Raw genomic sequence first — 27770 nt, forward strand, 5'->3', positions numbered from 1 at the left:
TGTCAAATGGTTAAAGCAGTTTTCAAAAGGTTTACAGCTTTCAGAAATTGCCGAACAGTAAAAAGAAAGGTTGATTCCACGAAATCTGGGGAAATTAAGAAAGTACAGAAAAGGATGAGGAAACAAAGATGCCTTGTTGTCAGATCTCTTGAGGGAGACTTTCAGCGTCTGATGTGTTTCCTTGGAGGTGTGTTTTCCCCTGCTGCTGATCCTCCCACACACGTCGTAAAGTTTGTAACCTACTGTATGTGATTACCAAAGATAGACGACTCTTCCAGAGCAGTTCAGGTCTACAGAGGAATCGAGCAGAACGTGCAGGGCTGTCCTTGCCCCTCATGCCCCGCCTGCCCCTGTGATTACCTTCCTGCACCTTCGTGCCTCCTGCAGCTGATGAGCATCGCCGCGCGCTCGCTGTCACTAACTGAAGTCCACGGCCTGCCTCAGGCACGGTCTCTGGGTTTGCACGGTTGTGTAACGACATGTATCCAATTACGATATTACACAAATCCACCACGCTCCACCCTGTCTCCCCTCCCCAGCCCCCGGCACCCGCCCACCGTTTACCATCCCCGCAGTCCTGCCTTTTCGGGAACGCCCCACGGCTGGAATCCCAGTCCGGAGCCGGCTCAGGATCACGCGTGTCGGGTTCCTCCACGGCTTCAGAGCTCACTCCTTTGTAGCACTCGAGTCACCGTCCACCGTCTGCACGGCCCACGGCGTGTGCGTCCAGGCCCGACTCCAGGGCACCCTGGTCGCTTCCCAGTTTGGGCAGCTGTGGATAAAGCTGCCGTAAACATCCGTACACAGGTGTCACGGGGACCTGCGTTCTCATGTCCTGGGGGTAGATGCCGAGGAGCACGTCCGCTGGACTGCACGGCAAGAGCGTGGCTGGTTTTGTAAGAAACCACAGGCGCCTCCCGACGTGGCCGCGCCATTCCCCGCTGCTCCGCGTCCCGCCAGCATCTGGTGCTGACCGTGTTCTGGCCCGTGGCCGTTCCAACGCGGGGCTGGGGGGGTGGGCAGTGGCGTCTCCTCGCTGTTTTCCTCTGCGTGTCCCCGAGGACGCGTGATGTGGAGCATCTTCCCGAGTGGGTGTTCGCGGTGGGCGGATGCTCCGTGTTGGGTGTCTGTTTTCCTGTTGTTGAGTTTGAGAGGCTTTTTTTGTATATTTTGGACTGGAGTCCTTTATTGGATTTGTGTTTTGTGGATATTTTCTCCTAGTCTGTGGCCTGAGTTTTCATTATATATGATTTGATTACTGCTTTTGGTTTTTTATTTTATTTTTTATTTATTTATTTTTAAAGATTTTATTTATTTGACAGAGAGAGAGACAGCGAGAGAGGGAACACAAGCAGGGGGAGCGGGAGAGGGAGAAGCAGGCTTCCCACAGAGCAGGGAGTCCGATGAGGGGCTCGATCCCAGGACCCCGGGATCATGACCTGAGCCGAAGGCAGACGCTTAATGACTGAGCCACCCAGGCGCCCTGGATTAAAAATTTTTAAACGTTGCAGAGAACATTCTAGTACCGATATCTCTTTGACACCTGTCATTGCTTTGCTAGGATGTATTTTAAGAAAGAGAGTTACGGGGCTCGGATGGACACATTGATTTGTGAAGCTGGCTGTGCTGCAGAAAGGGTTTATTCATTCACCTGTTTATTCCACAGATACCTATCGAACCCCTGCCGCAGGCCTGGTGCATTCCGGGTGCTGGGTCGTGATACTGAGCACAGGAGTTTCCGGCTGTGCCCCCCTGGGCATGCGCCCAGCTGCACGAGACAGTAGGCCCTAGTCTGCTCTGGTCACTACTGAGTTCTGCTCTTTCTGGGTCCCGTCAGTGTGTGATCAGGCAACATACGAGATCCAGGAAAGGTGTGTGTAAGTCAGGGTTTTACAATCACGTACACAATGGGACATGTTATTAAAAGGATCCCCAGATGAGTTTAAATCGTTTTTTCACTCAAAAACTATATTCTTTGATTATAATCTGATAGAGTTACTTTATTATCACTAATTAAGAAGTAACCAGAAAAAAGGAGGCAGCCAGCCTCCCCATACACTTGGAAACCAATAACGAGCTTTTGCATAATTTATTGAAGAAGACCGTCATAGTAAAAATCTACGTAAAAAGTAAAAAATCATGAAATATCTAAACTGAGTGACAAAGCTTCCCGTAGTTGCAGCAGAATCTGTCCTTGGAGGGAAAATCACCGCTTCGCCAGAAAGTAAGATCAGGAATTCCTGAGCAGAGCACATCACTGCGGATTGGGCGGCTGCAGGCAGCAAGAACTGATTGCCCCACAGCTTGGAGCCCAGAGCCCGAGGCCAAGACTTCAGTGGGGCGCTTCCTCCTGTGTCCTAGCCTGTCGCCTCCAGTCCTTCACTTGCAGACACATCACCCAGCCTTTGCCTCTGTCTTCATGGCGAGGTCTGCCCTGCGGGCGTGTGTCCAGAACTCATTTTTACCTGACAGCGTCTGCAAAGGTCCCATTTCCAAATAGAGCCACCCTCGGGAGGGGGCCTATCGAACCCGCTGTGTGTGTGGCCTGGGAAGTCGGAAATTGAGTGACAGAGCCAGACTAAGCAAACGCAGGCAGAGAATAGTGAAGATCTGGCAGAAGATAATGAAACAGAGATCAGAGATGGTAGCAGATGGTAAACGCAGAGGTGACTCTGACGATGAATAAAATAGGCATCTGGGAAGGCGGCCTTGCAAAGAGATGGTGCAAGCTGGCGCACAGGTTGGGGAGAGGGCGCTTTCTGAACAGGGTGCCTGGGGAGGTGCAGAGGCTGAGCTCACAGGGGCCCACAGGTGTCCCTGGTTCCACTCGGCTCATCTGGGCAGGCTCAGAAGGCCTCTCTTCCAGGAAGCCCTCCCTGACTTCCCCCTGCCCCGCCCAGCCCTGTACCTAGTCCTCTGTGGCTCATGCTGTTGTATTGCCCTGACTCTTCACCTGTCTTTCCTGTTAGATGGAAATCTTCATGACAGAACTATGCCTTTTTCTCTGTAGCAGTCTCTGGGTGAGGTACTCAACAAGTGATTGAAACTGCACGTTTCTCTCCTCACCCTGCCACTGAAGGTCGAGTGCCCCTGGACGTGGCCCTCATCCTCTCCTGGCCTCATAGACGGGGATGACGGCCCTGGGCCTGCCTTCTGCTCTGAGAGGCTGCAGCCCCGAGAGAGAGGCTTGTGGTCGGCCCGGGGCCGGCACCATGGACCCCTGCCCTGGACACCACAGATCTCCAATACCACGGCGCCCACTCGGTTGGACGGGACAGGGGTTGAGGGACTGTCTCCCTGGGGGGAGCCCTAGAAATGCTGACCGTGGGCAGCCACTGGGAGTCTGGCCACCGCCCGGGACATGGCCTCCCCTCCTCTGGGGTATTCAGGGCCTGTGCACGGGGTCAGGCTGACTTGGCTAACCGCCCCAGCTGTGTCCTCAGCCAGCACGCCTGGGGTTGGGGCGTGGAGGGAGGGATTCTGCCGGTCCCGGGTCCCAGGCATGTGGGCTTCTCTCAGGAGCAGAAACTCAGGTCCAGAGAATCTCCCGTCATCCCACCCCTCCCTGGCCTAGAATTTTCTCTTCTCAGGCTGCAAGTCTGCCTTTCACCCCTCGTGCTGGAAAAACATGGTCAGAAGTAGATTGTGACTGTCATTCACGATCCAGGGAGCACTTGGCCCCGGGGGCAGAACAGGGACAGTCCCTGGAGCTGCATTAGGCATTTCTGGTGCAGATTCTGGCTGCAGAGCTTTCTGGAAATGCTGTTCCCACACTGCTGTTGTGAAGACTCCTCTGACCCCGTGCCCTTGACCATCCTGCAGCCCAGACAGCTCATCAGCGTGAGAACAGGAGACAGGAAGGGGGCTCCGGAAAATTAGAGGTTTTCCTGGAATCCCGAGGGGGAGGGGAGGGGATGCCATCCCGTTTCCGCCCGACACCTCCCCAAGTGGCCTCAGATCTCCTGGATCCTGCCCAGTTAGGCCCTTTGCTGGCAAGCATGGAAAATGGCCCGAGGCAGGACAGCGATGCCCACGGTCCCAAGAAAGCGAGGTGCCCAGTGCTCTTCCTTTCCCCCTGTGTGTAACACAGCCACTGTGCGGGTCTGCAGCTGGGCACCTTTCCCAGCGGTCCCGGTGCTGGCCCAGACATGACGGGGCTTCCTTGCGGGTCTCAGTTCCTCTGCTCTGACCCCCTCGGCGTCCTGTAACCCTGCCCTTCCCGCTGGAAACCCTCTCGCTGCACCCAGGCCTCCCAAGGGGGCTGCTGAGACGGCACCCCCAAGCCTGGGCTCTGGAGGGCATGTCGCGGGCCAGGGCCCAACATCAGCCCCCAGCCTCTGAGCGCTGTGGTCACGACAGCCTATGTAACTCGAGGACATGGGGCTCAACCCCCCTCCTGACTCCGTTCATTCACCCTTCCTTTCCAGCCAGTGCCCGGAGGTGCCATGTCTTGTGAGTGGGGAGGGCCATGGCTGAGCGTGTAGTGGGTTCTGGCGGCCCATCGTGTTGAAGCAGTGGGGGGAGAACTCCGGGGCTTGGAGACGAATGGTGGATGGAAGGCTGCTTGCTGGAGGTGGCATCGACGTGTTCACCAGGGACACCGCTTGGGGGTGGGCAGTAAGGTGGAGGAAGCCCTGTGTCCCTCTTTCTCCTCTCCCTTGGCCAGTAGCTCTGGCTCCAGGTTGGGTACTTGCCTCTGGGGGTTGTCTGTGTGGGACCCCTGGAGCTGAGCATCTGTGTGTCCGCACTGGGCCTGAGACCCCAGTGCTGTGCCGGCCATTCCCCAGTCTGGGTCTCATCGTTTTCTCAAAGTCAGTGTGTCCAAACCCAGCACACATCAACCACATGAAAAACGCCCAAACCTGGGAAAACAGCAAGGATGGGGGGCACGTTCGGGCGCAGCTGCTGTGGGAAACGGCTTGGCAGGCAGCTCAGCAAACCGTGCGGTTCTGGGCGAGCAAGGACGGGAGCTGAGGAGGGGCGAGGGAGGGAGCCCCGAGGGGAGGGGGCTCTGCACTCACTGTGGTATTTGGGGGGTGGGGGCGAGTCCTGAGACGTGGGAAGCACGTTCTGGGCTGGGAGGAGCCCGTGCTGGCTGGGGGACACGTGCAGGCGGGCTGTGGCCATGGCACCCTCGAGGGGACGCATGTCATGCCCGAGACTGGAGGCCATGAGGGCCTTCGAATGTGTCTGATGTTTTCCGGGGCCGACACCATGCCTGCGCTCGCAGTGAGGGCGGGCAGAAACCCTCCGAGCAGGCGCTCTGTGGGGCTGGGTGGGTGGGAAGACATGGACTTGGAGGTGCCCTTGAAGCTGGGGGTCTGCCGGGCATGGAGGGAGGAGGGTTGGGGAGGGCCCCTCGGCTGCACCCGCAGGTGGACAGACCACGCCAGCCGCTGTTCTCAGACCTCCCTCTGTCTTCTCCCACAGGAAGAAAACAGACAGATTCTGACACAGCAGAAGTCAGACTCACATGATGAGGAGGTCTCCCCGACCCCACCGAACCCCGTGGTGAAAGCCCGCCGCCGCCGAGGGGGCGTGAGTGCCGAGGTGTACACGGAGGAGGATGCCGTGTCCTACGTGAGGAAGGTGGGCCCCCCGGCCCTCACTCCTGGGGTCCCTGCTCCAGCTACTCTCCCTTCTGCTCCGAGAGGGGCTGCGGTGGTGGGAACGTCATCGTCACAGTCACTGCCCGCGGGCTCGCAGGGTGTGGGGAGGAGATCCCGGGGCCCCCGTCCTCCTGGAGACTGGAGCCTGGCCTCAGAGCTGCCCAGTGGGAATCCCCCCCTCCACGTTGCTGTTCCTCGGCGTCCTGCCCTCGGCTTCGGCGCCCAGCCTGCCGCTGCGTCGTGATGCGCTCTGGAGCGCGAGCACACATGCGATGTCCCCACGCGCATCGGTGTGCAGCCCGGCCTCCGCCTGCCCTCGGATGCGGGCTTGTCATTTCCATCTTGTGTGTTTATGTTTTTATACCCTCGCTTTTACTTTTTTTCTTGGTATTTTTAGTTTTTGATCTCTTAACAAAGTTAATTAGGCGCGCTACGCATAGCCTACGGTTTCCTGTGTGTGTGAGCCCGGGTGGCTGGGACGCTCATTCTCTCACGGTCTGGAGGCCGGGCGTCCGAAAGCAGGTGCCGGTGGGCGGGTTCCTGGTGGGAGTCCCGCCGCCCCCGTGTCCTCAGGTGTCGAGGAGAGTGGGAGAGCGGGCTCTCGGGGGTCTGCTCCTCTGGGGCGCTGATCCCGCCAGGGCCCGCCTGCAGATGCCACACGCTGGGGTGTAGGGTTTTGGGGACAGTCTGTCCGTGCACCACTTTGTGCTGCTGTGTAGGGTTCAGGGGCGTCGAGCACACTCATGCTGCCGAGCTGTTGTCCCCTATCTGTCTGCAGGACCCTCGAGGACCCTCGCAAGTCTGACTTTCACTGGCTTCCCCTGCAGGTCATCCCGAAGGACTATAAGACCATGACGGCTTTGGCCAAAGCCATCTCCAAAAATGTGCTGTTTGCCCACCTGGACGACAACGAGAGAAGGTAGGAACCTGGGAGGGGATGGGGCCGGGATCGACACCCCTCCCTGGCCTTGCTGGCCGCTGGTCGCAGGGGGCGCGCGTGTGCCCAGGTCAGGATCTGAGGCTTCCATGTGCCCTTGTCATCCACAGACACCCATGAGCCTGCTGCCAAGTCACGTGGCCCCGGCGGGCACCAGGAATGACTGCAGGGTGGGGTCTTTCCAGGGGGGCACCCAACATCGGTGAGGGCCTCGGGGGCCATGCGTTGGGAATGGAGATCCTACGAACAATTGGGAAAATCGAACTCCTGGAGAAAATCCTTGGGACTGTTCTGGGGCGGTGCTTGTGGATTTATGCGTGTACGCTAATTCCGTGTCACAGCGTGGGATCACATCCTCCACAGCTTGTCCCGCTCACGAGGTTGTGAACGTCCATCTGTCAGGAAGGGTTTGTAGTATCTGCTTCTGTAGAGTTGCTTTAAAACCCTTCCTTCCCTCCCAGGGCTGCTTGCGTTTTCTCAACGACCATGGCCGTCCTGTGCGCTCACCTTTGGTACTTGTTTGTTTCTTCCTTCAAGTTAAATTCCTTGATGTGGATGAAAGGGTGTATAGGGTTTTAGTTTTTCTCTCTTTTCTCTCACTTTTGGCGAGTTATGTTTCCTGGCTAGATAACTGAGCACGTTTTGATGACTGTGCTCTGCAGAACCCAAACGACACGCAAATCCATGGAACAAGAAGAGGAAGTGCCCCCTGCAGCCTCGTTCTGTGACACCGGCGGGCCCTTTCACCTGAGCGTCCCGGGATGGTGCGCATGTGCAGAGCTCTGCCCTGTGCAGTGGCTCCGGGTCTGTCTGCCCCCCGCTTTGCCAACGTTGCCAGGAGGCTTACGGTTTCTGGACCGTGCAGTGTCTACGCAGGATGGGCCCCACTGCAGAGTAGCTGCACCAGAGAGACGCGGCGGGAGGTCTCGACAGGTGTGATGTGCCTCCGAGGGCCACTGGTGACATCGCACTTGTGGGTCCCCTGGGAAGGCTGCAGGCGCGTCCAGAGGCCTGGCGCTCTGGGGCCTCACCCACGGCTGGGGCGCTTCTGGAGTCTCCGTGGCGGAGTATGGCTGGAGCCACGTTCCAGGAGGTGCCCACCCCATGGAAGCACACGGGGGCACGACAGGCAGGGAGGGGAGGCCAGTTCTCTGTGTGGGCCCCCCTGCAGCGCCCGCACCCCAGGAGGGTCTTGCCATGCAGAGACGCTCAGGATTCACCCTCAGGAGGCCCTAAATGCAGTGTCGGGTCCTTGCAGGAGGGGGGCACAGGGAGGTTGCTCAGAAAAGGAGAAGCCCTGTGACCACAGAGGCAGAGACGGAGCAAGGTGACCTCGGGCCAGAGGCCACCAGCCACCCCTAGAGGCGAGAGTGGCTGGAGGGGTCCTTCCCTGGAGCCTCTGAGGGCATGGGGCCCTCTTGCACCTCGGTTTCCACCTGCTGGTGCTGATTCTGGACTTCTGGGCTCCAGAACTGGGAGACCACACGCTTCCACTGTTCTCAGCCCTCCTAATGGAGGTGTCCACCTGGCAGTTAGGGTCTCTGTCACCAGGTGGGCCCAGATGACTCAAGAGTTGTATCTTTATTAACCTGAATGTAAACATCAAAAACTCAGTCCAAATTTAGACCTGGTTTTTGACTAGGTGGTGCATTCACATGGATTGAAAGTCAAAAGGTGCCAGGGGTCCAGAGTGAAAGGTGAGCTGTATGGAGGTGGCCCCAGGACCCTGGCTTGTCCCTGGGTCCCTCTGCAGTTCCCTTTCTGCGGACAGACTCCCCACTCTCAGGCAGGAGGTCAGATACTCCCCGCAGTGGCCACACAGACCTCTGTCCGTTCTTCACCGGGTTTCAGTCATCAGGGAACAGATGGCTGCGGACTATGCCTGGGTCCATTGGGTCCTGCTAACTCGCACTTCGGTGCCTGCTTGGGGAAGGAGGTGCTCCTCCAGTAGACAAGAGCACACGGCCGCCCGGGCGGCGCAGGGTGGACTTTGATCTCGGAGCCAGCCTGGAATATGTACCTGTACGCGGCAGATCTGGGTTTGTTCCTGCTGGCCGGCAGGTGGGTTGCTCACTTGGGTCAGGCCCAACCTTGAGTGCAGGGAGGGAGTTCTGGGGCACAGTGATTTGGGCCTCAGTCTCCCAAAAGCTGGCTACTCACTTGGAAGACGAGTTTTGTTCTCTGGGCCTCCGTCGCCTGGTCTGGTCTGCATTAAGCTCTTCCAGGGACGGCCATGGGAGCAGAACTCGGCGTGAGCGTGTAGGCTCATTATTCTTATTTATGGCGATGGTCCCCGTGAACTTTTTCATGCTCACGTACTCCCAGATGCAAGCGCAGCACCAGCCTGCTCCAGACACCGTGCCTTGCTGGTGTTCCAGGGCACAGAATCTCAGGACGCTCCCGGGACTCATATCCCCAAGGCTTCCCTTGCTGTTGCTGGAGCCACAGGGCAGGCTAACCAAGCGTCGTAACCGCGCATCATCAGGCTCAGCAGCCGTGCCCTTCTTCAGAGCCTGAGTTCTGATGGACGCGGCCCAGGTCAGCCGAGCGAGTGAGAGGCTCCTCGGGCCGTGGTCTGGAGCCGTCCTGTGTCGCTGCCTCAGATGTGTGCGGGCCAGAACCGCGGGCCTGGCCCGGCCACAGGGAGACTGGGAACGGGCTCCCGCGAGGTTGAGGTTCTGCCTCGTCAGCAGCACCCACCCGTCCTCCCGTGTGCGGCTTGCGGCCCCGCATGCGGCGCCCTCAGGGTGCGCCCATGTTGTGGCAGGCCGCCTTCCTGTTTGAGGGTGGGGGTCTCCCATTGTGGGGGTGCGCCACCATGCGTTTGTCCACTTACTGGTCAAGGGACACTTGGGCTGCTCCCGCCTTTTGTTTGTGCCAAACATTCCCGTGGACACGGTGTCGGAGCCTTTGGGGTGCACGCCTAGGAGTGGCCTTCGGAGTGACTTTCTGAGGAGCCACCAGACTCTGCTTCCCCTCCAGCCCCACTGAGCTTCGAGCCTCCCCTTCCGTGGGGCCCACGTGCCCCCTCCGTAGCAGCCGCGTTCGAGCCCCGTCCTTCACATCCTTTCCTGGCCCGCCCCGGCTCCCAGCGCCGGCTGGTGTAAGGCCGGTGTGGCCTGAGGGCCAGTTGATCTGAGCACTATCTCTGGCCGTCCCAGCTGTGTGTGTCCAGGAAGTGTTTGTGCTGGGGTCCTGGGCTCTTGGCCCCAAGTTTCCAGAATCACATGGTTCCCACCTCCTTGGACTTTTCTGGATCCAGGAGCCAGGTGGACGAGAAGTGCAGGAAGCAGATGCTCGGATTGAAAATTCCTCTTGGTGAGGCTGGCTTGGGAAGAGGGCTTTCATGTGGGGGGTTTGCTGCAGGAAAACTCACTTTCCATATTGAAACCCTGAGGGGATCCTTTTTCTGGCTACGGCCTTTAAAGAAACAGGCGGATGGTTCAGGAAGTGGGCTCCGGAGGGAGCGGGCCTGAGACAATGTCTCTTGACCTTTCACTTGACGTCCCCTGCACGGCATCCAAATTCTTTGCTTTTTCCAATTTACTAGAAGCTGGGCCCAACGGCCCGAGCTGTGGTTTGGGGCACATTCTTTCCAGGTTCACAGAGCGCCTGGCACGCCCCAACTCAGAGCTGCCTCCCGCGTGGGTGGAGGAAACAACACTCCTCTGCGAGCAAATCCACTTGTGGGGTGCGTGCCTTTGTGCTCAAAGCCCCTCCTGTTAAACTCAGATGTGAGACAGGTGACCCCGTGGTCACAGCAGGGTGGTCTTGCCCTTGTCGGATTATGAAGGCACCTCTCCTTCGGTTTGTGTGGTGGTGCTTCAGTGAGTCAAGAGGTGAGGGCTTTATTTAAGCTCCTTTGTTCAGAAGAAGGTAGTGCAACGTAGCTGTGGGGGGGCCACTCACCGGCCACACTGCAGTGTTCTCTCTCCTAGGACGGCGGCACTCCCAGCTGGTGGTTCCTGGAGGCTCTTCTGGCCTCTGTATGTAACAAGGTCTGTCTTCTGCCGGAGGCCATACCCCATGTCGTAGCAGAGACAGGGTTCCAGCAGGAGTCCCTGGGGCTCCAAAGCCTGTGCTCGGCCTCCCCCACTCCTGTAACAACAGGTCACATGCACCTAAGGGGGGGAACACGGGAGAGCGGGTGATCCAGACTGGGTCGTCGGGGGGGCCCCAGGTGTCCTGGGATGAGCTGGGGCTGCAGGGAGTGGGCTCTGGCTTGCCGGGTCTGGGGAGCAACAGGGAGGACCAGGAGACCCCCGAACACTTTGTGTCAGGCCAGAGATGCATTAAACATACAAACACATACATATCCGAACTGACACAGACACACAAGCATATGTGTACGCATCCACGTATACACACATGTACACTCATACATATACACGGTGTTTATACGTGCACACATTCACACGCATACTTGCCTGTCCACACAAATGCACACTCACACACACGCATGCTACAGAATTGAATGTGTGTTAAAATGTTTTTTGGAAGGAGACTGTTGAATCATGTCATTAAGTTGTGTAATGACATTCTTTGGGACTCAGTTTCCTCAAGTGTCAAATGAGAGTAAAAAACCTACTTTGAGGGTCACAGGGAAGGTGAAATGTAGTAATGTTTATGGGTGTATCATTATCCACATCCCTACCACCCCCATCCCCATCATCATCCCCATCATCACCACCATCATTCTCATCCCCATCCTCATCAAAACCATCATCATCCACATCATCATCACCATCACCACCATCATCATCCCCATCCTCATCAAAACCATCATCCCCATCATCACTGTCCTCATCAACACCATCATCACCACCATCATCATGAACATCATCATCCCCATCATCACCACCATCACCATCCCCATCCTCATCCCCATCCTCATCAAAACCATCATCATCCCTGTCATCACTGTCCTCATCAACACTATCATCACCACCATCATTATGAACATCATCATCCCCATCGTCACCACCATCACCATCATCCCCATCATCCTCTTCCTCATCAAAACCATCATCATCACCATCATCACCACCATCATTATGAACATCATCATCACCATCATCATTCTCATTCCCATCCTCATCAAAACCATCATCCCCATCATCACTGTCCTCATCAACACCATCATCACCACCATCATTATGAACATCATCATCCCCATCATCACCACCATCACCACCATCACCATCCCCGTCCTCATCCCCATCCTCATCAAAACCATCATCATCCCCGTCATCACTGTCCTCATCAACACCATCATCACCACCATCATTATGACCATCATCATCCCCATCATCACCACCATCACCATCATCCCCATCATCCTCATCCTCATCAAAACCATCATCATCACCATCATCACCACCATCATTATGAACATCATCATCACCATCATCATTCTCATCCCCATCCTCATCAAAACCATCATCCCCATCATCACTGTCCTCATCAACACCATCATCACCACCATCATCATGAACATCATCATTACCATCACCACCATCACCACCATCATCACCATCATCACCTTCATTATCACCATCACCATCATCACCACCACCATCCTCCTTCCCCTCCTCACCATCATAGTCATCATCATCATCCTCTTTCTAATAGCCCTTTTGTGGTGTGGAGGTCAGGCTGAGTCAGTGGGCTTCTCCCTGGACACTGCTTTGCCCCTCTGATGCTGGCCCAGACATCCACATGAACCCCATAGCCAGGCCTCACTCCTTCTCAGTGTTTAGTCTGAGGCCACTCCACAAGGTCATTCTCTGCTCCATCCTGAGCCTGAGGAAGGTAAGCTGGCTGCTCTGGGCCTCAGGACACAGCAGGAAGGAATGTAGGAGGCCAGCTCATGCCCCAACATCAGTGTACAGAGGAGGGTTTCAAGGCCCAGTGAGGGGAAGTCCCTTCCCCACTGTCCCTTGCTCCAGGTCACAGTAGGAGTCCTAGCTGGGGCTAGAGCTCCTCATGCCCTGGGCTGGCCCCTTGCCACTTGCTCTGGGCCATGCAGCAGGTGTCCTAGCTGGGGCTGGAGCAGGTGTCTTCATGCCCCTCCATAGCCCCTCTGCTGTGTTGAGTTACTCCAGGTGAGGGTCCAAGTGGCGGGTGCAGACTCCTTGCTTGGTGTCAGCTACTGTGAGCAAATGCAGATCTTCTGTCCTTCCTGGGGATGCTGGGAGCAGTTACTCTCTGCTCAGGGACACAAAGAGCCTCAGAAGGCAGCCCGCAGGGTGCTCCAGAGCCCTGGGCTGTGCCGAGAATCCTGGCCTTGCCCCGAGGGTGCATCCCAGACTGAAGGAGGGAGGCGGGAGCCCCTGGGTTCAGTCAGGTCCCTTCTTGGCTTGCTCCGATTAGGGTGCCTGGGGACGAGCAGCGCCGTGCCCCTGGGAGTCCAGAAGCACGGTAATGAGGAGGCACCGTGTGCGTGTGGTATGGGCAGTCCAGGCAGCTCTGTGCTTTGGGCCCTCGGCTGGGGCCTCATTATTAGAGCCGCCAGACGGGTGGGCGAGAACATCTCACCCTGGGGCGGTCTTCCTGGCAGTGGCCCTGCTCTCTGCAGCTCTAATTAAAATGGGCCTCTGGCTGGAGGGCCGCAGCACCGGCCGGAGCAGCTGTCTCCTGTTATCTGCCACTGTCTCTGCCTCCCGCCCGCGCATCCCCAGCAGCCTGTTTTCCCACAGATTGGCTGGGGTCCCCAGGTGATGGGAAAAACACGCCGTCTGCTGGATTCACAGGCAGCTTTTGCTTCTCCAGCGGCCTCGGCCCCGTCCCTCCCACCTGGCTCTGACTTCAGGGTTGCTGCTTCTCTTTCAGGCAACACGAAGACACAAAATTAGCATCTTGGAGAATGCAGGGCTTCATCTTAGTAGGAGCTTAATGGCTCACACAGGCAACGAATTTAGTCTTCATCTTGCTTGCATAGAGCCACCTGCTCTGGGCAGAGACCTTGAGGATAACAACTTCCGAGCCACGGGAACCGTGTTCCGTGGGAAGCTGGAATCTGGAGCTTGCATCACATGACATGTTCTGAGGTGGTCCCTGGACCTCAGGCCTCATGGGGCACCGTCTTGTTAGAACAAGGTTGACTGGCTTTGTTGCTGATGACACTGGGCTGATATGAGGCATGGAAGCGCAGAGATGGTAAGCAGGCTGCTTAAAGCCCCCCAGCGAGGACTGGGAGAAGCGAAGACAGGGCTGCACTGGCCTGACCTGCCTCCCGCATGATGGCGCCACCCAGCTCCGTAACCTCCCAGGGAAGGGGACAATCTTTTAAAGAGTGCCCAGACTCAGTCCAGCTGACGGAAAGTCGCGTGGTCCCGGAGGTCGAATAAGGCACAGTTTCGGTTCTCTGTGGAGACTTAGCTAGGAAGGGCGGCCAGGGCTTGTGTTACTGGGGGCCCGGGTCGCAGAGCTCGGCCCATCTGATTATGGGATCGGGAGGAGAACCTCGGGGCTCTGTTGTCTGGTGTGAACATCTAGCAGCTTGCTGTGGATTTTGCCTGTCTGTGGTCTTGATGGTTTGGTGCCATAATGCTTTAAAACTTCTAGAATTTGGAGGTGTGCCATCTCCAGGATGCTGCAGACCCAACCATTCCCCTTTTTCCTACACCTAATGCCTCACCTGTTATGCCACTCCACAGGCTCCTGTAGACCGTTGATTTGGGCTGCCCAAAGTCCTCCTGCTTCCAGTGCCCATTATATGGGCAGGGGCACGAGGCCCAGGGAGGGGGTGGGACGGCCCGGCTGCCCTGTTGCTCAGGGGCAGGGAGTGAGGGCATTCATTCAGAACCGAGTCCTGGGAGGATGCACTGAAAGATGCCCCCTGGTGGTGAGCTGGCCCACTGCCCCTCTACCGGCAACACGGCCCCAGTGGCTTTCAGATCCGGTGGGTGCCTCGGGTCCTGGCTCTGCCCCATTCTTGAGCCATGGTCACTAAAGTTAGGTGACTTTCCTGCCAGCTGGCTGGGGTCAGGGGGTTGTAGGAAGAGGCCAGGGTGAAGGGCAGGTGGCCTGGGAGGAGGATTGTGATTACCCACACTTGTCCCCATCTCCATGGGGACTCCAGGGGTCCTGGCCAGCATCCCTGCTCCCATTTGTCAGGCAGGAAAATTGGCCCAAGGTCACATGGGTTCCCTGGGGCACACCAGTCTTCCTGAGGTAGAGCCCTGCACGTGCCCCAGGTTCCCGAAGAGTGAGAAAACCAAGGGCATCTGCAGCATGATTGTAGGTAATGCTGAGCTCTGCATCAGAACCCAGCACTCGGCTGGCAGCTCTGGGTCCCTCCCGACCCGCACAGCCACGCTGTGGGAGTAAGCGATGAGGCGGGGGCCAAGTTGCTTGCCCAGGGTCCCACAGCTTGTGACCAAACCAAAACCTGGTAAGTGCTGGTGAGGCCCTGTGTGGTGCATGTCCGTGGGGGTGTCAGGACCCCGAGACACAGCTGTGTCCTTCTCCCGTCGAGAGCTCCTCCCAGTGGGGACGGATACTTAAAGAGTGAACAGTCCTTCTCTGGGATGTGGCTGTCCCATGGCCATCTGTTCAACACATGGGGTCACAGGGGAGGAACGGACCCCATCCTCCCTGTTCTTTCCAGGTGCTCTTTTACCAGAACCAGCGACCTTTGAGCCAGGTCTTCAAGGGCGGGCAGAAGAGAGTTGGGAGGGCATTGGAGTGGTGGGAACAGTGTGGGTGAAGGAAGGACGTGCCATGGCAGATGCTGAATTTGGGCTGTCCATGGGCTCAGTGGGAAGCCGTTGCTTTCTTCAGTGCCGAGAGGTATAGAGGAGCACCCAGGCGGGCCCGTGCGGTCGTCCCCCTGCGTACGCTTCCAGGGGTGTTCTTCCCGCAGTGGTGTCATGTTGGCTCCCACAGCCCTGCCTTATTCCTTTCGGGCGTCAGTGCCCTGGGGTTAAAGGGTCCCACCTCCGCATTTTGGAAGGTGCGTTGGGAGAGGCGGGCCCACCTTCCCCTGGCCCCGAGCTGTGTGCGGTGCCTGCCCTTCCCGCTCACCCAGGCTGTCTGCTGGGAAATGGCAGCTCAGGGTCAGGGCCGTTGCCAGGCATGGACCCCAGGCTGGGGAGGCCCCTGCTTGCCCTTTCACGCTCTGCGTCCTGAAATCGAGAGTCTTTGTACCACAGGCCCCATGTGGCCCCTGAGCAGGGCATCCTCCAGGGTGAAGGATTTGCGCTTCTGTCCACCGGTTACTTGGTTTCTGTGTTGAGTTCTTTGCAAATCACCCGATTTATCCTCTTCTCGTTGTTTTCTCGATTGGCTTGCCTGAGTTATTGGTAAACTGACCAAGTCAGGCCTTTGATGATTGGATGTATAGTGCGTATGTTTCCTAATTTGTGATTGGATTTTTCTGCTTGTCTATGAAATTTTTTTGTCACGTGGAAGTTTTAAAATTTTTTGTTTTTTGTTTTCCATAATTCTTTTATTGTGGTAAAACAGGTACAACACAGAAATTTACCACTTTAACCATTTCTAAGTGTCCAGTTGAGGGGCACCGAGCACATCCACGCTGCCGTGCAACCATCCCCCCGTCTGGCTCCAGAACGTTCCATCCTGCACACGGAGACCCTGTCCCCATGACGCACAGACCCCCACCTGCTCTCCCAGCCCCTGTCCCGCTGTCTACCCTCTGTGTCTGTGAGTCTGACGATTCTGCGACCTCGTGTGGGTGGGGTCCCCGTGCGCATCCTTCCGTGTCTGGCTCGTGTCCTTGGGGCTCGTCCCCGTGGGGCAGGGGTCCGGTTCCCTCTGTCTTCAAGGCTGAAGTGTTGATGTTCCACTGTCGTGTCACCCATCCTCTGGCGTTCTTCAGAACGCCTTCCAGACGTCAGGACTGTAAACAGACATGCTGTGATCTCTTCTAGAACCTTCTCAATTTGTTGGTTGCTTGTTTTTCTTTCAGTGATTGAAGGCTTGACTCACCAGGGATTTTGTTTTGGTTTAAGGGCATAAACGCAGCTGAGTCTTCCCAGACAGCGATGCGTGTGGACACTGCTCACCACACGGAGCGGGCCCTCTGCCCGCTCATCCGAACCGCCGCACGTGTGGGGGTGTCAGGACGGTGTCCGCTCTCTGAACAGCTGGGGCCGTGTTTTCTGAAGGCCTCTCTGAGGGCCTGGAGACCCCAGGGGGCGGCGGCCTCTCTCTGGGGGGGGGGGGCCGCTGCTGGCCTGGCGTCCAGGTCGGGGTGCCGGGAGCTTCCGTGGGGGTCGGCCCAGGACTCAGCAGCCGCTGGGGGGCTGTGGGGTGCCCTAGGACGCAGCGGCATCCGGGAAGGAGCTCTCAGGTGTCTGTTGTGGGAGCCCACTGGAGGTGGAGGGAACGCATGCGTGGGGGGTTCAGGTTGGCCCTGCTGAGGTGGGGCGCACACGGATGTCCCAGAGGTGCGTGGTGCGCGCGTGTGTGGTGTGTGTTCGAATGTGTGGTCTGTGTGTTTGCGTGTGTGATGTGTGTCGTGTGTGTGGGCGTGTGAGGTGTGTGTGTCCTTTACTACCAGCGAACTTCTTACTCCGCTAGTGTCATGCAAGCCGTTTTGGTGACTCTTTGTCAGTAGAAATGACTGCAAGGTACTATTTTTAAAAGTTCTTTTATGATGGGGAATCGCAGGCGTGTGCAGCAGGGGAGGGAACAGTGTGATGAAGCTCGCGGCCTCCGCGTTCCCAGCTCCCGCTCGGCGCAGCTCCGTGCTCCCTCCCACTCTCTGACCCTGGATCCCTGAAGCGGGCCTCAGCCGTCAGACGGCCTGGCCGTAAATATGTCAGTGTGGGATGCTAAGGTTTCACCGCGCCTGTCCTCGTGATCGCTCCACATTTGGCACGCGCGTCCGGGGTGGCGTGGTTCTGCTTGCGGGTCATGCCCGGAGCTGCTGCGTACGCCTTGCGTTTCTGGAATGGGGCACACTCCTTCCCGCGTTGGATCCAGCCTCGCGGGCGGTCCCCCTGTGGGGGCCAGTGCTGTCCAGGGAGCCTGGGGATGGCGCCCCGAGTGTGTGAGCCCGCCAGAAGGGAAAGGGAACCGGGACCCCCCGGGACCCAGACGGCGGGGTTCTGCTTGCTGTCCACGTCACTTCTGAAGGTCCGGCCTCCCCAGGCTGTGTCCTGTGGTGGGACAGCTGGCCCGCTTCATCCTTTGGGAAGAGCAGCCGTTGCTGGGAGTTGGCAAACAAAGATGTGCTTTGACTCCAGGAGCAGCTGTGGGGACGACTCACCACGTACCTTCCCATCAGCTGCTAAACCCCGTTTCCAGACCCGCCCACAGCATGGCCTTTAACCCTTCGGCGCCTCTGCCCGCGCCCCTACTGTGTTCCAGGGCCAGAGGAGGCCTCTGGCCTCCAGACGGCTGGCACAAAGCCCTCTCGTGGTGGAGGCTAGACCCCGGCCATTGAGGGAGGGGAGGCCAGGATGAGCTGTTGCTCCTTCAGTCGTTCCTCAATCACTCGTTCCTCCCTCATTTTTTCTCATTCAGTCATTCCTCATTCACCCATTCCTCCTTCATTCATTCCTTATCCATCCAGGTTCCCCTGGTTTTCCCTGACCTTTCCTGACCTTTTAATTTTTTTTAATTTAATTTTTTTATTTGAAAGAGAGCGAGAGCGTGCGCACACACGAGTGGAGTGGAGTGGCAGAGGGAGAGGGAGAAGCAGGCTCCCCGCGGAGCAGGGAGCCCGACGCGGAACTCGATCCCAGGACCCTGGGATCCTGACCTGAGCCGAAGGCAGACGCTCAACGACTGAGCCACCCTTTTAAAATAGGCAATTTTCTAAAGACTAGTTCTCGGGCTTGGGAAGGTATCACCGTTTCAGGTGTTGATTTTGCCCAGTGGCTCCCATTAGCCAGTGTTGACCAGGGCTTCAACCACGTTGTATACCTGGTGAGCACTTGACATGTGTGATTTCATGAATCTCTCACCGTGACCCTAGATGGTGCATCCGTAGTCTTTGTCTGATTGATGGGTGAGGAAATGGAGTTCACAGGTGAGGTGTCCCAGAGAGGCCAGGCCAGCATCCAGCCTGGCCCAGGTGGCTCTTCTCTACTTTGGGAGTAGACTTCAGGGCTGCCAGCCTTGCTAAGCTTGGCTGTGTGCTCTGTCCTGGGCAGGGTGCTGTGGGGGTTCAGGAGCAGGGCAGTGGAGCTTTGGCTCCTGCCCTTGAGAAGGCCCCAAATTTCCAGGCCTGGGAGAGTTTCAGCACCAAAAGGGGAGGAGCCCAGGGAAGCTTCCAGAAGGTGGAGGGCTTGAATACCCTTTGAGAGGTGGCAGTGCTAGAGACTGTTTTGCTAGTAAGAGGGGGCTGGGTCAGGCAGGGGAGCCAGAGGTGTCCAGGGAGAGCCTCTTGGGATGACCTTGGGTTTGGGCTGGCCTTGCTGTTTGCTGGCTGTGTGACCTTGGCAAATGACAGCCTCTGTGAGCTTCAGGAATGCTCCCTAAAGCAGGAGCTTGCTCCCCACACACTTGCTCCTCAGCATGTAATTCTGCGTTCCTCTAGGGTAGGGGGAAGCTTTGTGGGAAATGCACCAGGAGCGGGCAGGTGAGAGTCTCTGCTGGACACCGCAGCTAGGGAGGGCCTCTTGGGGGCCCAGGGAATGTTTCAACCCAAGACCTGCAAAGTGTGAGGATCAGGAGGCTTGTTTCTGGTCTGAGGGACAGCCTGGGTGGTCGGAGGTGACCAGGTGTGAGGGAGGAGAGGGTGACCCAGATCCTGCCTTTCTGTGGGCTGTGGTCTTCCAGCAGGACATGCAGACCCCGGTGTGCAGGCCCTCCAGGGGCCACTCATACAGGGTCAGAGTCCTTGGTTTCAGCTTCCAGATTCACATTTGGGACAGAGTGGCCGGAGACGTGTTTGCAGTTGCAGTCACCTTTCCCTGACCTTTCCCAGCCTTTACTCTTAAAATTGACCTCCTGTGTGAGAGGGGTCTTACCTGGGTGGGTTGCCCCAATGCAGAAGTCTTAGGCCACCAAACATTGGGACAATGAGACTCTGTTTTCAAATAAAGCACTATAAATCAGCATAAGTATAGAAATTCTAAGTGAGGGGTGCCTGGGTGGTTCAGTCGGTTAAGCATCTGACTCTTGATTTTGGCTCAGGTTACAATCTCAGGGTCGTGAGATAGCGCCCTGCGTCATCAGGCTCTGTGTTCAGCGGGGAGTCTGCTCCTCTCTCTCTCCCCCTCTCCCTCTGCCCCTCCCCCTGCTCGTGCACCTGCTCTCTCTAAAATAAATAAATAAATATTTTTTAAAAAAACCTCTAAATGGCGTATTTCCAAAACAATCATAATCTTTCAATTTAATGGTTTATAAAAAACGTTAATGTATTTATGTTTAGTCAGCCAATATTAAAAAAAACACTCTATGCTCAGTAATGTCTTGTTTTCAGTAGCTGGTGAGTAGCTGGCCGTGGTGGTATATTGATTCTCCAGAGAGATGGGGCCAGTGGGATGCGGATATACATGAGGCTTCTATTACAGGAGTCAGTTCATGTGGTTGAGGAGGCTGAGACCCAGCAGGGCCGGCCATGTGGTCCGGCGGAGTCCGAGGGCCTGAGACCCAGGAGCCCGGCTGTCCAGGGTCAGGAGGAGGTGACATCCCAGCTCACGCAGAGAGCCAATTCCCATGCTCCCCCCTTTTGTCCCCCCTAGGCCCTCAGTGGATGGGACGGTGCCCACCTGCCTCGGGGAGGGCCATCTCCACTCAGCCCTCTGGTTCAGGTGCTCATCTCCTCCAGAAACACCCCCACAGACACAACCAGGAAGAACATTTTGCCAGCCATCTGGGCAACATCTGGGCATGCCGTGTCCCGGTTGGTGGACACATATCCATCGCACTATGGATTTATACTCACTGGCTGTATTTAAAGAGGGACAGGGCAGGTGATGTCTGCAGCAGGCCAGTTTAACTCAGTGTGCAACTTTGTGAACATACAATGAAACATTTTAGATGTTAATTTAGAAACATCTGAAGGGTATGTGGTTTAAGGACACTCCTTTCAGTGGCCTGTGCTGGCGCGAGAGGACCCCAGTTGTAGGTCACAGGTCTGAAGTGAGGGACTGGGGATCTAGTGTGTGTGCAGTACGACTGGGTGCCTCAGATGCAGAGAGGCCAGGCTGCAGGGGGACAGGGAACAGACTAGGTGACCATGAGCTTTAGCTAATGGACCTTCTGGATTTGAACCCCCTTCCTCTTACAATCGGGCCGGTGGCCAATTTAAGCGTTTAAATCTTGGTTTTAATTCAGTTTGTTTAACATGGCTTGTTCTTAATTACCTGGGGTGTGACAGCCCGTAGTTCGAAGCTAAGCATCTCATGGAGCAATTAACTCGTAATCAATTTTATGTGGCTCGTTGTGAATTCAGGGGTCCAGGCCAAGAACAGGGCCATTTCTAAGTGATGCTTTCGTGGAGAACAAGGTTTAATTGCGTGGAAATAATGATGATTCTGCAAGCAGCTCTATTCGGGGAGTGTTTTGCTGTTCTTTTTGGTAATTTTATAGCTGGTGTTAGTTAGAGTCTAGGAAGAAAACAACGATGTTCTCGTGTCCGGAAAAGTTCACGAATATCAGACTTCCCCAGTTTGGGAATTTGTGCACCACCCATCCAGAAACACTGAAACTCTTCTCTTAGAAAGGTAGCATGAGGTTGAGAATTTGGGGGGTGTTGCAGCTCCTGAGAGCCAGGGGCGCGGGCCTTGCTGGGTCCGGTGTGAACTTGGCCATGGCTGCCCTGCGTCTGGACTTGCCCAGATGCGTGTCTGTGGGCAGTTGACATACCAGACCCGCGTCCCCGTCTGCCTTCTGGGGGCCGTGTGGCAACATCACGGGGCCTGCCGTGGGGTATGAAGGAGACGGTGTACGTAAATGCACATGGTACCCTGATGTTCATCCACATGTCCGTGTGACATGTGAGTGGTGCCCTCCATGTGTAGAAGCTGTGACTGCATTTTCCAGCCTTCGGGTCGTTATAGGGCGTTCCATTGTGTTGCCGTCAGGCACCTCTGAGTTCACTACTGTGTTCAGTTACAACGAGTCAGACTCGAAATGGAAGGCGCAGCCCTGCCCTGGTTCCTTTGGCCCAAAGGAGGCCTGATTGGAAGTAACAGCGTTGCATTTCCTGGGATGAGCCGGGGAACTCCGATATTGAGGGAGATTCAATGGAGGTTTCTTTCAAGAGTTCTGCGCAGGTGGGATCCTAAAGACACATGTGGACTTCAGTCTGGCTGAGAATCAGCACCCGATTTTCACCTGTGCTCCCTTCCTCCAGGTGATCTCTGCAGAGGGGAGGGGCGTGGGCCTGGGGACGCTGAGTGACCTTGGGGCTGAGCAACCTTGGGGCTGAGCAACCTTGGGCAGGCGCCGCCCTTCTCTGCCCTCCAAGACCAGTAGGGATGATGTGGGCATGGAGGGGCTCCTGAGAGACGTCTCCCTCTTTCTCGTCTGTGTCTCTAAATTCAGGACCTCTGGTGAGTCACGGGTGACAGGACCTTGTTTGTGGAGGCCGAGGGGCAGGTTCAGTGTGTGGAAGAGGCCTGTCCTCACTCACCCTCACGGGGTCACAGCTCTGACTTGTCGAGAGAGGACTGCCTGGACGTCCAGGCGGCCCTCCACGTGGGGACCCTCTGGCCCCAGCAAGGCTGGTCTGTGCACACGAGGAGTGAATCCCATTTCCGGGATCCCTGTGGTGCCGGGTGCCCAGAAGTGGGGGATTGGAACAGACTTTGTTGACCTCTCGGGATGCTTGGACAAGAGCTGTTCTGTTAGCTCACTCTCAGTGAGGTTAAGTGTCTGCACGGCAGCCCGCTTTACTGCAGACGAGGGGAGGCACGGCTGCCTCCCCGCTCATCCCTGTGGTGCACACCAAGGCTTAGACCGTGTGCCATTAGGCAGCCCCTCCAGACTTCGTGCCATCAGCAACAGCCACTTGTCATGCTCACGGGCTTGCAGGCGGGGAGCTCAGACAGGGCCCGGTGGGGGTGGGGACCTCAGCTGGGAGAACACGGCGATGAAGGGGTAACGAGTGGGAGTGGCTGGGGTTGGCATCACGCGCAAGGGTCTGCACCCCGTGCCTGGCGCCGGGCTCGTTGGACTTGAGGTCCAAGCCCCGTCTGTGTCCCGCTGGCACCTCAGGCTCTGAGGGCATGCTGGCCTCTGGCATGCCCCCGGTGCCTCTAACATAAAGCATGGCAGCGAAGGAGGGAGGAGGCTCTGACTCCACCAGGGCCTGCCTTTTAAGAGTGTTTTCACTCTGGTTCAGAGTAAGTTAAGGGTAATAATAGCAAAATCAAATGCTTCTGAGTGGGCCACGTTTCTTTCCTGTACCAGAGCCATGGGACCCCAGTGGCATCAGTGGAGACCACCCACGAGGGGTCCATGGGCCTCAGGTGCATGCTGCCAGGACGCCTTGGGCAGGTTGTTGGAGCATTCCCACAGCCCGGGGCACTTTGTTTCTTGATTGGGCAGCCCCAGCTTTTCCCACGAGGACGCCCTGCCTGGGACCCCCCGCAGAACGCCGGCGCTTCCCAGTGGAGCCACTGGGAGCCTGGACCACCCTCCCCTGACGGGCCCTGCTCATGCCTTGCCCCCCACCCCCAGCCTCTGATGTGACCTAGGCTCAGGTGGGTGCGTCTGCGCCGGGCCCTTGGAAGTAGCCCTTGGGCAGCTGATTGGTTTAGCAGCCATGGAAAGAAAACCCACGTGTCCCCAGCCCACAGCGCCCTGGATGGGGGCGTGTTTCCAGTGATCCTGCAGACATGCCGCTGCATTCTCCCCTCCCACGTGCTTGGAGCGGGTTCTGCAGTGACAATAGCCCTGGCCGCCTGGATCTGTCGTGGGTCTGTGGGCCTGATAATCATAACCAATAATCAAGATGCCTGTAACCCTGAAGAACATCCCCATCCTGAGAAGCGATGAGGAGGGAGGAGGGTGGCAGGGCTCCTGTTTCTCACTCCTGGCCTTGGACGTGGCCTGCAGAGGGGCAGCTGGGAAGGGGGCTCCCCTGCGCTGTGGGGATAGCATGGGGCAGTGTGGGCCTTCTAAGACCTGTGTCCCTCCGGGGTTAGGCCTGGCCGTGGGCTGCAGGACAGTGAATCTTAACCCCTGTTCCTAAGAGGCTCAAACCAACTGCTCGTCAAACGAGCATGGGAACCGAGGAGCCCTGACGTGTGTGAAGGGGGAGGAGTCCCAGGGGATTTCTTGGATGCGGTGAAGACAGGGTTGTTGGGGTGGGAGACAGATGAGGCCATGGAGCTCTGTAAGCCTCAGGTGTTACACCTGAGGAGTCAGGGCCAGAGGGTGGATGTGCCTGCCCACTGTCTGCGGCTGGCCTGCTGGGAGGCCACGCCGACCCTGGCTGAACCTCTGATGAATTGCTGCTGGCTAGCTTTCTCAGTGCCCTGGCCATAGCCCCCCGGCCATAGCCTCACTGCCACAGCTCGCCCCCCAGCCTGACCCGGCGCCGGATGCCCGGCCCTGGCTGCCAGCATGAAATCCTTGAAGAAAGATCCAGAATCTGAGTCTCAGGAGACAGGCCCTTGGAGGTGACTCCCTTTCCCCTTGGCTCCTACGCACTGTTTCAGAGCCTGTTGTGCAGAAGTGGTGATGAGGTTTCCAGCCCCAAGCTTGGTTACAGCGTGGGATGGGGGCCGGACCCAGAGCCTTTGGTGCCCATCCTGTCTCTAGCTGATCTGCTATAAAAACCATTAGCTGCTTCTGGGGCCTCCTGACTGCTGGGCCCCCTGGTGGAGGAGGAGGCCCTGGGACTGCCAACGGCTGTCTGCCCAGGGGCATTGATGCCTCTCATAGAGTCTTTGCCAGGTGGCAAGGAGGGGGTTGTCTTTCTCACCTGTGCTCTCACCATGGGCTGAGGCAGGAAGGGGGCTGACCCGGCACTGGTCCTCTGTATGTTTGTTGAATGAATGAATGACAGCTAGAAGGTCCCATCTGTTTGGTGTCTGCCCCTGTTTTGCTGGAACCTCTCGAGGCAGGGACTACACGTACCTTGTTCTCCATGGTCTCCCAGTGGCTGAGTCAGAGTTGAGTGTGGCCCCAACTGATGGTTGGTGCTTGACCCCCCTGTGGCTGCTCATTCTCACCCAGTGATGCCCAGTGGGTGGGTGGGAGCCAGGGATGATGGAGCTCTCAGCACAGTGGCCCCTGGAGCCTCCGCTATACCCTGGGGGGTGCTGGTGCCCTCCTAAGAGGGGCAACTAGAAGCATCCTCTGTGGTGGAGCCAGGCTTCCATCTGGGGGGCTGTTGGTGTTGTATCTGCAAAGTCGTTGTCAAACCCAGGGTCCCCTAGTTGTCCTCTGTGTTATCTTCTAGAAGTGTCGTTATTGAGTTTTATGACTAGATCTATGTTCCATTTTGAGTTAACTCTTGTGAAGGAAGTAAAATCTGTGTCTAGATTCAGTTTTTGCATGTTGGTCAGCACCAGTGTTGGGGGAACTGTCTTCGCTCGGTCATGTTGCCTTTGCCCCTTTGTCGAAGGTCAGTTGACTGTATTCATGGGGGTCTGTTTCGGGCTCTCTGTTCTGTTCTGTGGATCTGTTTGCCTGCTCTGCGGCCAGTACCATACTGTCTGGATGACTGCAGCTTGTAGTCAGCCCTCAGACTTCAATACTGTGTTGGCTTTTCTGGGTCTTTTGCTTCTCCACATAAACCACAGGGTCAGTTTGCTGATATCCACAAAATGACTTGTTGGAATTTTGGTTGAATTGAATCTGTAGATCAAGTTGGGATTAATTTGACAAAATCGAGTCTTCCTATCCATGAACATGGAATGTCTCTGCATTTATTTGTATTTTTTTTTTTGTAAGTGTTCATCAGAGTTTTGTAGTTCTCCTCAGATAGATCTTGTGCATGTTTTGTTAGGTTTATACCTAAGTATTTCATTTTGGGGGGTGCTACTGTAAGTGGTATTGTGCTTTTAATTTCACATTCCCCTTTTCATTGCTGGTATGTAGGGAAGTGACTGGCTTTTGTACATTAAGCTTATATCCTGTAACCTTGCTATAATCGCTTACACGTTCCGGTAGGTTTTGTTATTGTTGTTGATATTTTGGTATTTTCTACATAGACAGTCAGTGTCATCTGCAAACAAAACCAGTTTTACTTCTTCCTTTCCATTCCCTTTTTCCTTTCCTTATCTTATTGCATTAGGTAGGGCTTCCAGTATAATGTTGAAAAAGAGTGGTGGTAAAGGAGTGTATTTGGTTTGGTCTCAGTCTCATGGGGAAGCATCTAGCTTCTCGTCCTTAGGTACGATGTTAACTGCAGGTGTTTTGGACATGTTCTTTATCAAGTTGAGAAAATTCTCCTATATTATTTTTCTGAGAGTTTTTATCGTGTATGAGTGTTGAGTTTTGTCAAATGCCTTATCTGCATCTATTGTTATGGTCATGTGATTTTCCTTCTTTAGTCTTTTGATGCGATGGATTAGATTGATTTTTGAATGTTGAATCAACCTTCATTTGGAATGAACCCACTTGGTTATGGTGTATAATTATTTTAATACATTGTTGGAGTCGATGTGCTAATATTTTGTTGAGGATTTTTACATTTATGTTCATGAGATATTGGTCTGTAATTTTCCTTTCTTGTAATGCCTTTGTCTGGTTTTGATATTAGAGTAATATTATCCTCGTAGAGAAAGTGTCTCCTCTGCTTCCGTTTTCTGGGACAGGTTGTTGAGGATTGGTATAATTTCTTCTTTAAATATTTGACGGAATTTACCAGTGAACCTGTCTGGGCCTGCTGCGTTCTGTTTTGCAAAGTTAATAATTATTAGATCAATTTCTTCAGTAGATTATATTATCTCTTTCTTCTTGTGTGTAAACACACAATGTCTTTCAAAATTCTAGATGATGTCTTTCAAAAACTTGGTCCCTTTCATCTAGGTTTTCAAATTTGTGGACATAGGGTTGTTGATAACATTCCTTTATCGACCTTTTAATGTCCATGGACTCTGCAGTGATACTGTCTTCTCTTCTCTCACTCTGACACCTGATTTTTGTGTGTTCCTCTCTCTCTCTCAGTTAGCCTCCTTGGAGGATTATAGGTTTTTATAGATCTTTTCAAAGAACCACCTTTGGTTTTGTTGATTTTCTCCATTCATTTCCTATTTTAAATTCCACTGATTTCTGCTCTAGTTTTTATTATTTTCTTTGGGTTGCTTTGGGTTTATTGTTCTTTTCTAGTTTCCTAAGGTAGAAGCTTAGATTACTGATTTTAGATATTTCCCCTTTTAAAATATGTGCATTCAGTGCTATAATTTCCCTCTAAGCACTGCTTTTGCTGCATCCCATCAATTTTAATAAGCTGCATTTTATCTTTGTTTAGTTAAAAATGTTTTCAGTTTCTCTTGAGTCTTCTTCTTTGACCCATGTTTTGTTATTCAGAGTCTGTTGCTTAACCTCCAAATGTTAGGACTTTCAAGCTATCTTTTTGTTACTGATTTCTAGTTTAACCCCTTGTGGTCTGAGAGCAGACACTATGTGACTCATATTCTTTTAAATTTGTTCAGGTGTATTTTATGGTCCGGGATGTGGTCTGTCTTGGTAAACGTTTTGTGCAGACTTGAGAAGAATGTGTGTTCTGCTGTTGTTTGATGGAGTATCCTATAGATATCAGCTACATCTAGTTAAGTGATGGTGCTCTTCCTTACTCATTTTCTGCCTGTGCATCCCAGGACCCTGGGATCATGACCTGAGCCGAAGGCAGAGGCTAAATGACTGAGCCACCAAGGCTCCCCTCAAAGGGCACATTCTTAAGAGAAAAGCTCACCCTCCCCAGCCTATACCTGCGAGTGCTGGTCTCCATCCAAGGTGCCTTCTTACTTGGCAGCTCGGGTTGTCCTGGGCATCTGGGGACATGGTGAACATCAGGGCCAGAGGTGTGTGCTGGTGATTCTGGGTTGGAGATCCTGGCTCTCCATCATCCCCTCCCCTAGAGGCACAGGGTAGAGTGGACACGCTCCCCACCCGGAGTCCTCGGCTGGGCACGCGTGGCTGAGAAACCACTGTGGATGAGGTGGCACCAGGGTCCCCTGAGGCCGAGGCTCCTGGGGTTTACAAACATCGTGTTCCTGGTGCTCCAGCAGGAGCAGGCAGGACCTCGCGTCTCACCACAGTACGCAGCAATGCCTGAGTTATCACTGTTTAGAGAGAATTATTTGGAAACTTGCAGTCCATAGAGAAACACAGTGAGCTTTCAC

The 27770-nt window shown here is 55.4% G+C and overlaps 1 protein-coding gene across 4 annotated transcripts in view; it reads left to right on the plus strand.

Moving 5' to 3' along the window:
• The window catches only part of PRKAR1B (protein kinase cAMP-dependent type I regulatory subunit beta), an 88963-nt gene that overhangs the window by 21045 nt on the left and 40148 nt on the right, over window positions 1-27770 (plus strand). For all 4 annotated transcript variants that reach the window (XM_054507754.2, XM_054507755.2, XM_045875959.3 and 1 more), the window contains 2 exons: window positions 5431-5589; window positions 6437-6528. In XM_054507754.2, coding sequence (XP_054363729.1) covers window positions 5431-5589; window positions 6437-6528 — 251 coding nt within the window. The remainder of the gene's footprint in view (window positions 1-5430; window positions 5590-6436; window positions 6529-27770) is intronic.

The sequence above is a fragment of the Mirounga angustirostris genome, unplaced genomic scaffold, assembly GCF_029215605.1.
Source record: "Mirounga angustirostris isolate CCGP_5_RB_7025 unplaced genomic scaffold, mMirAng1.0.hap1 SCAF_5, whole genome shotgun sequence".
Taxonomy (NCBI): domain Eukaryota; kingdom Metazoa; phylum Chordata; class Mammalia; order Carnivora; family Phocidae; genus Mirounga; species Mirounga angustirostris.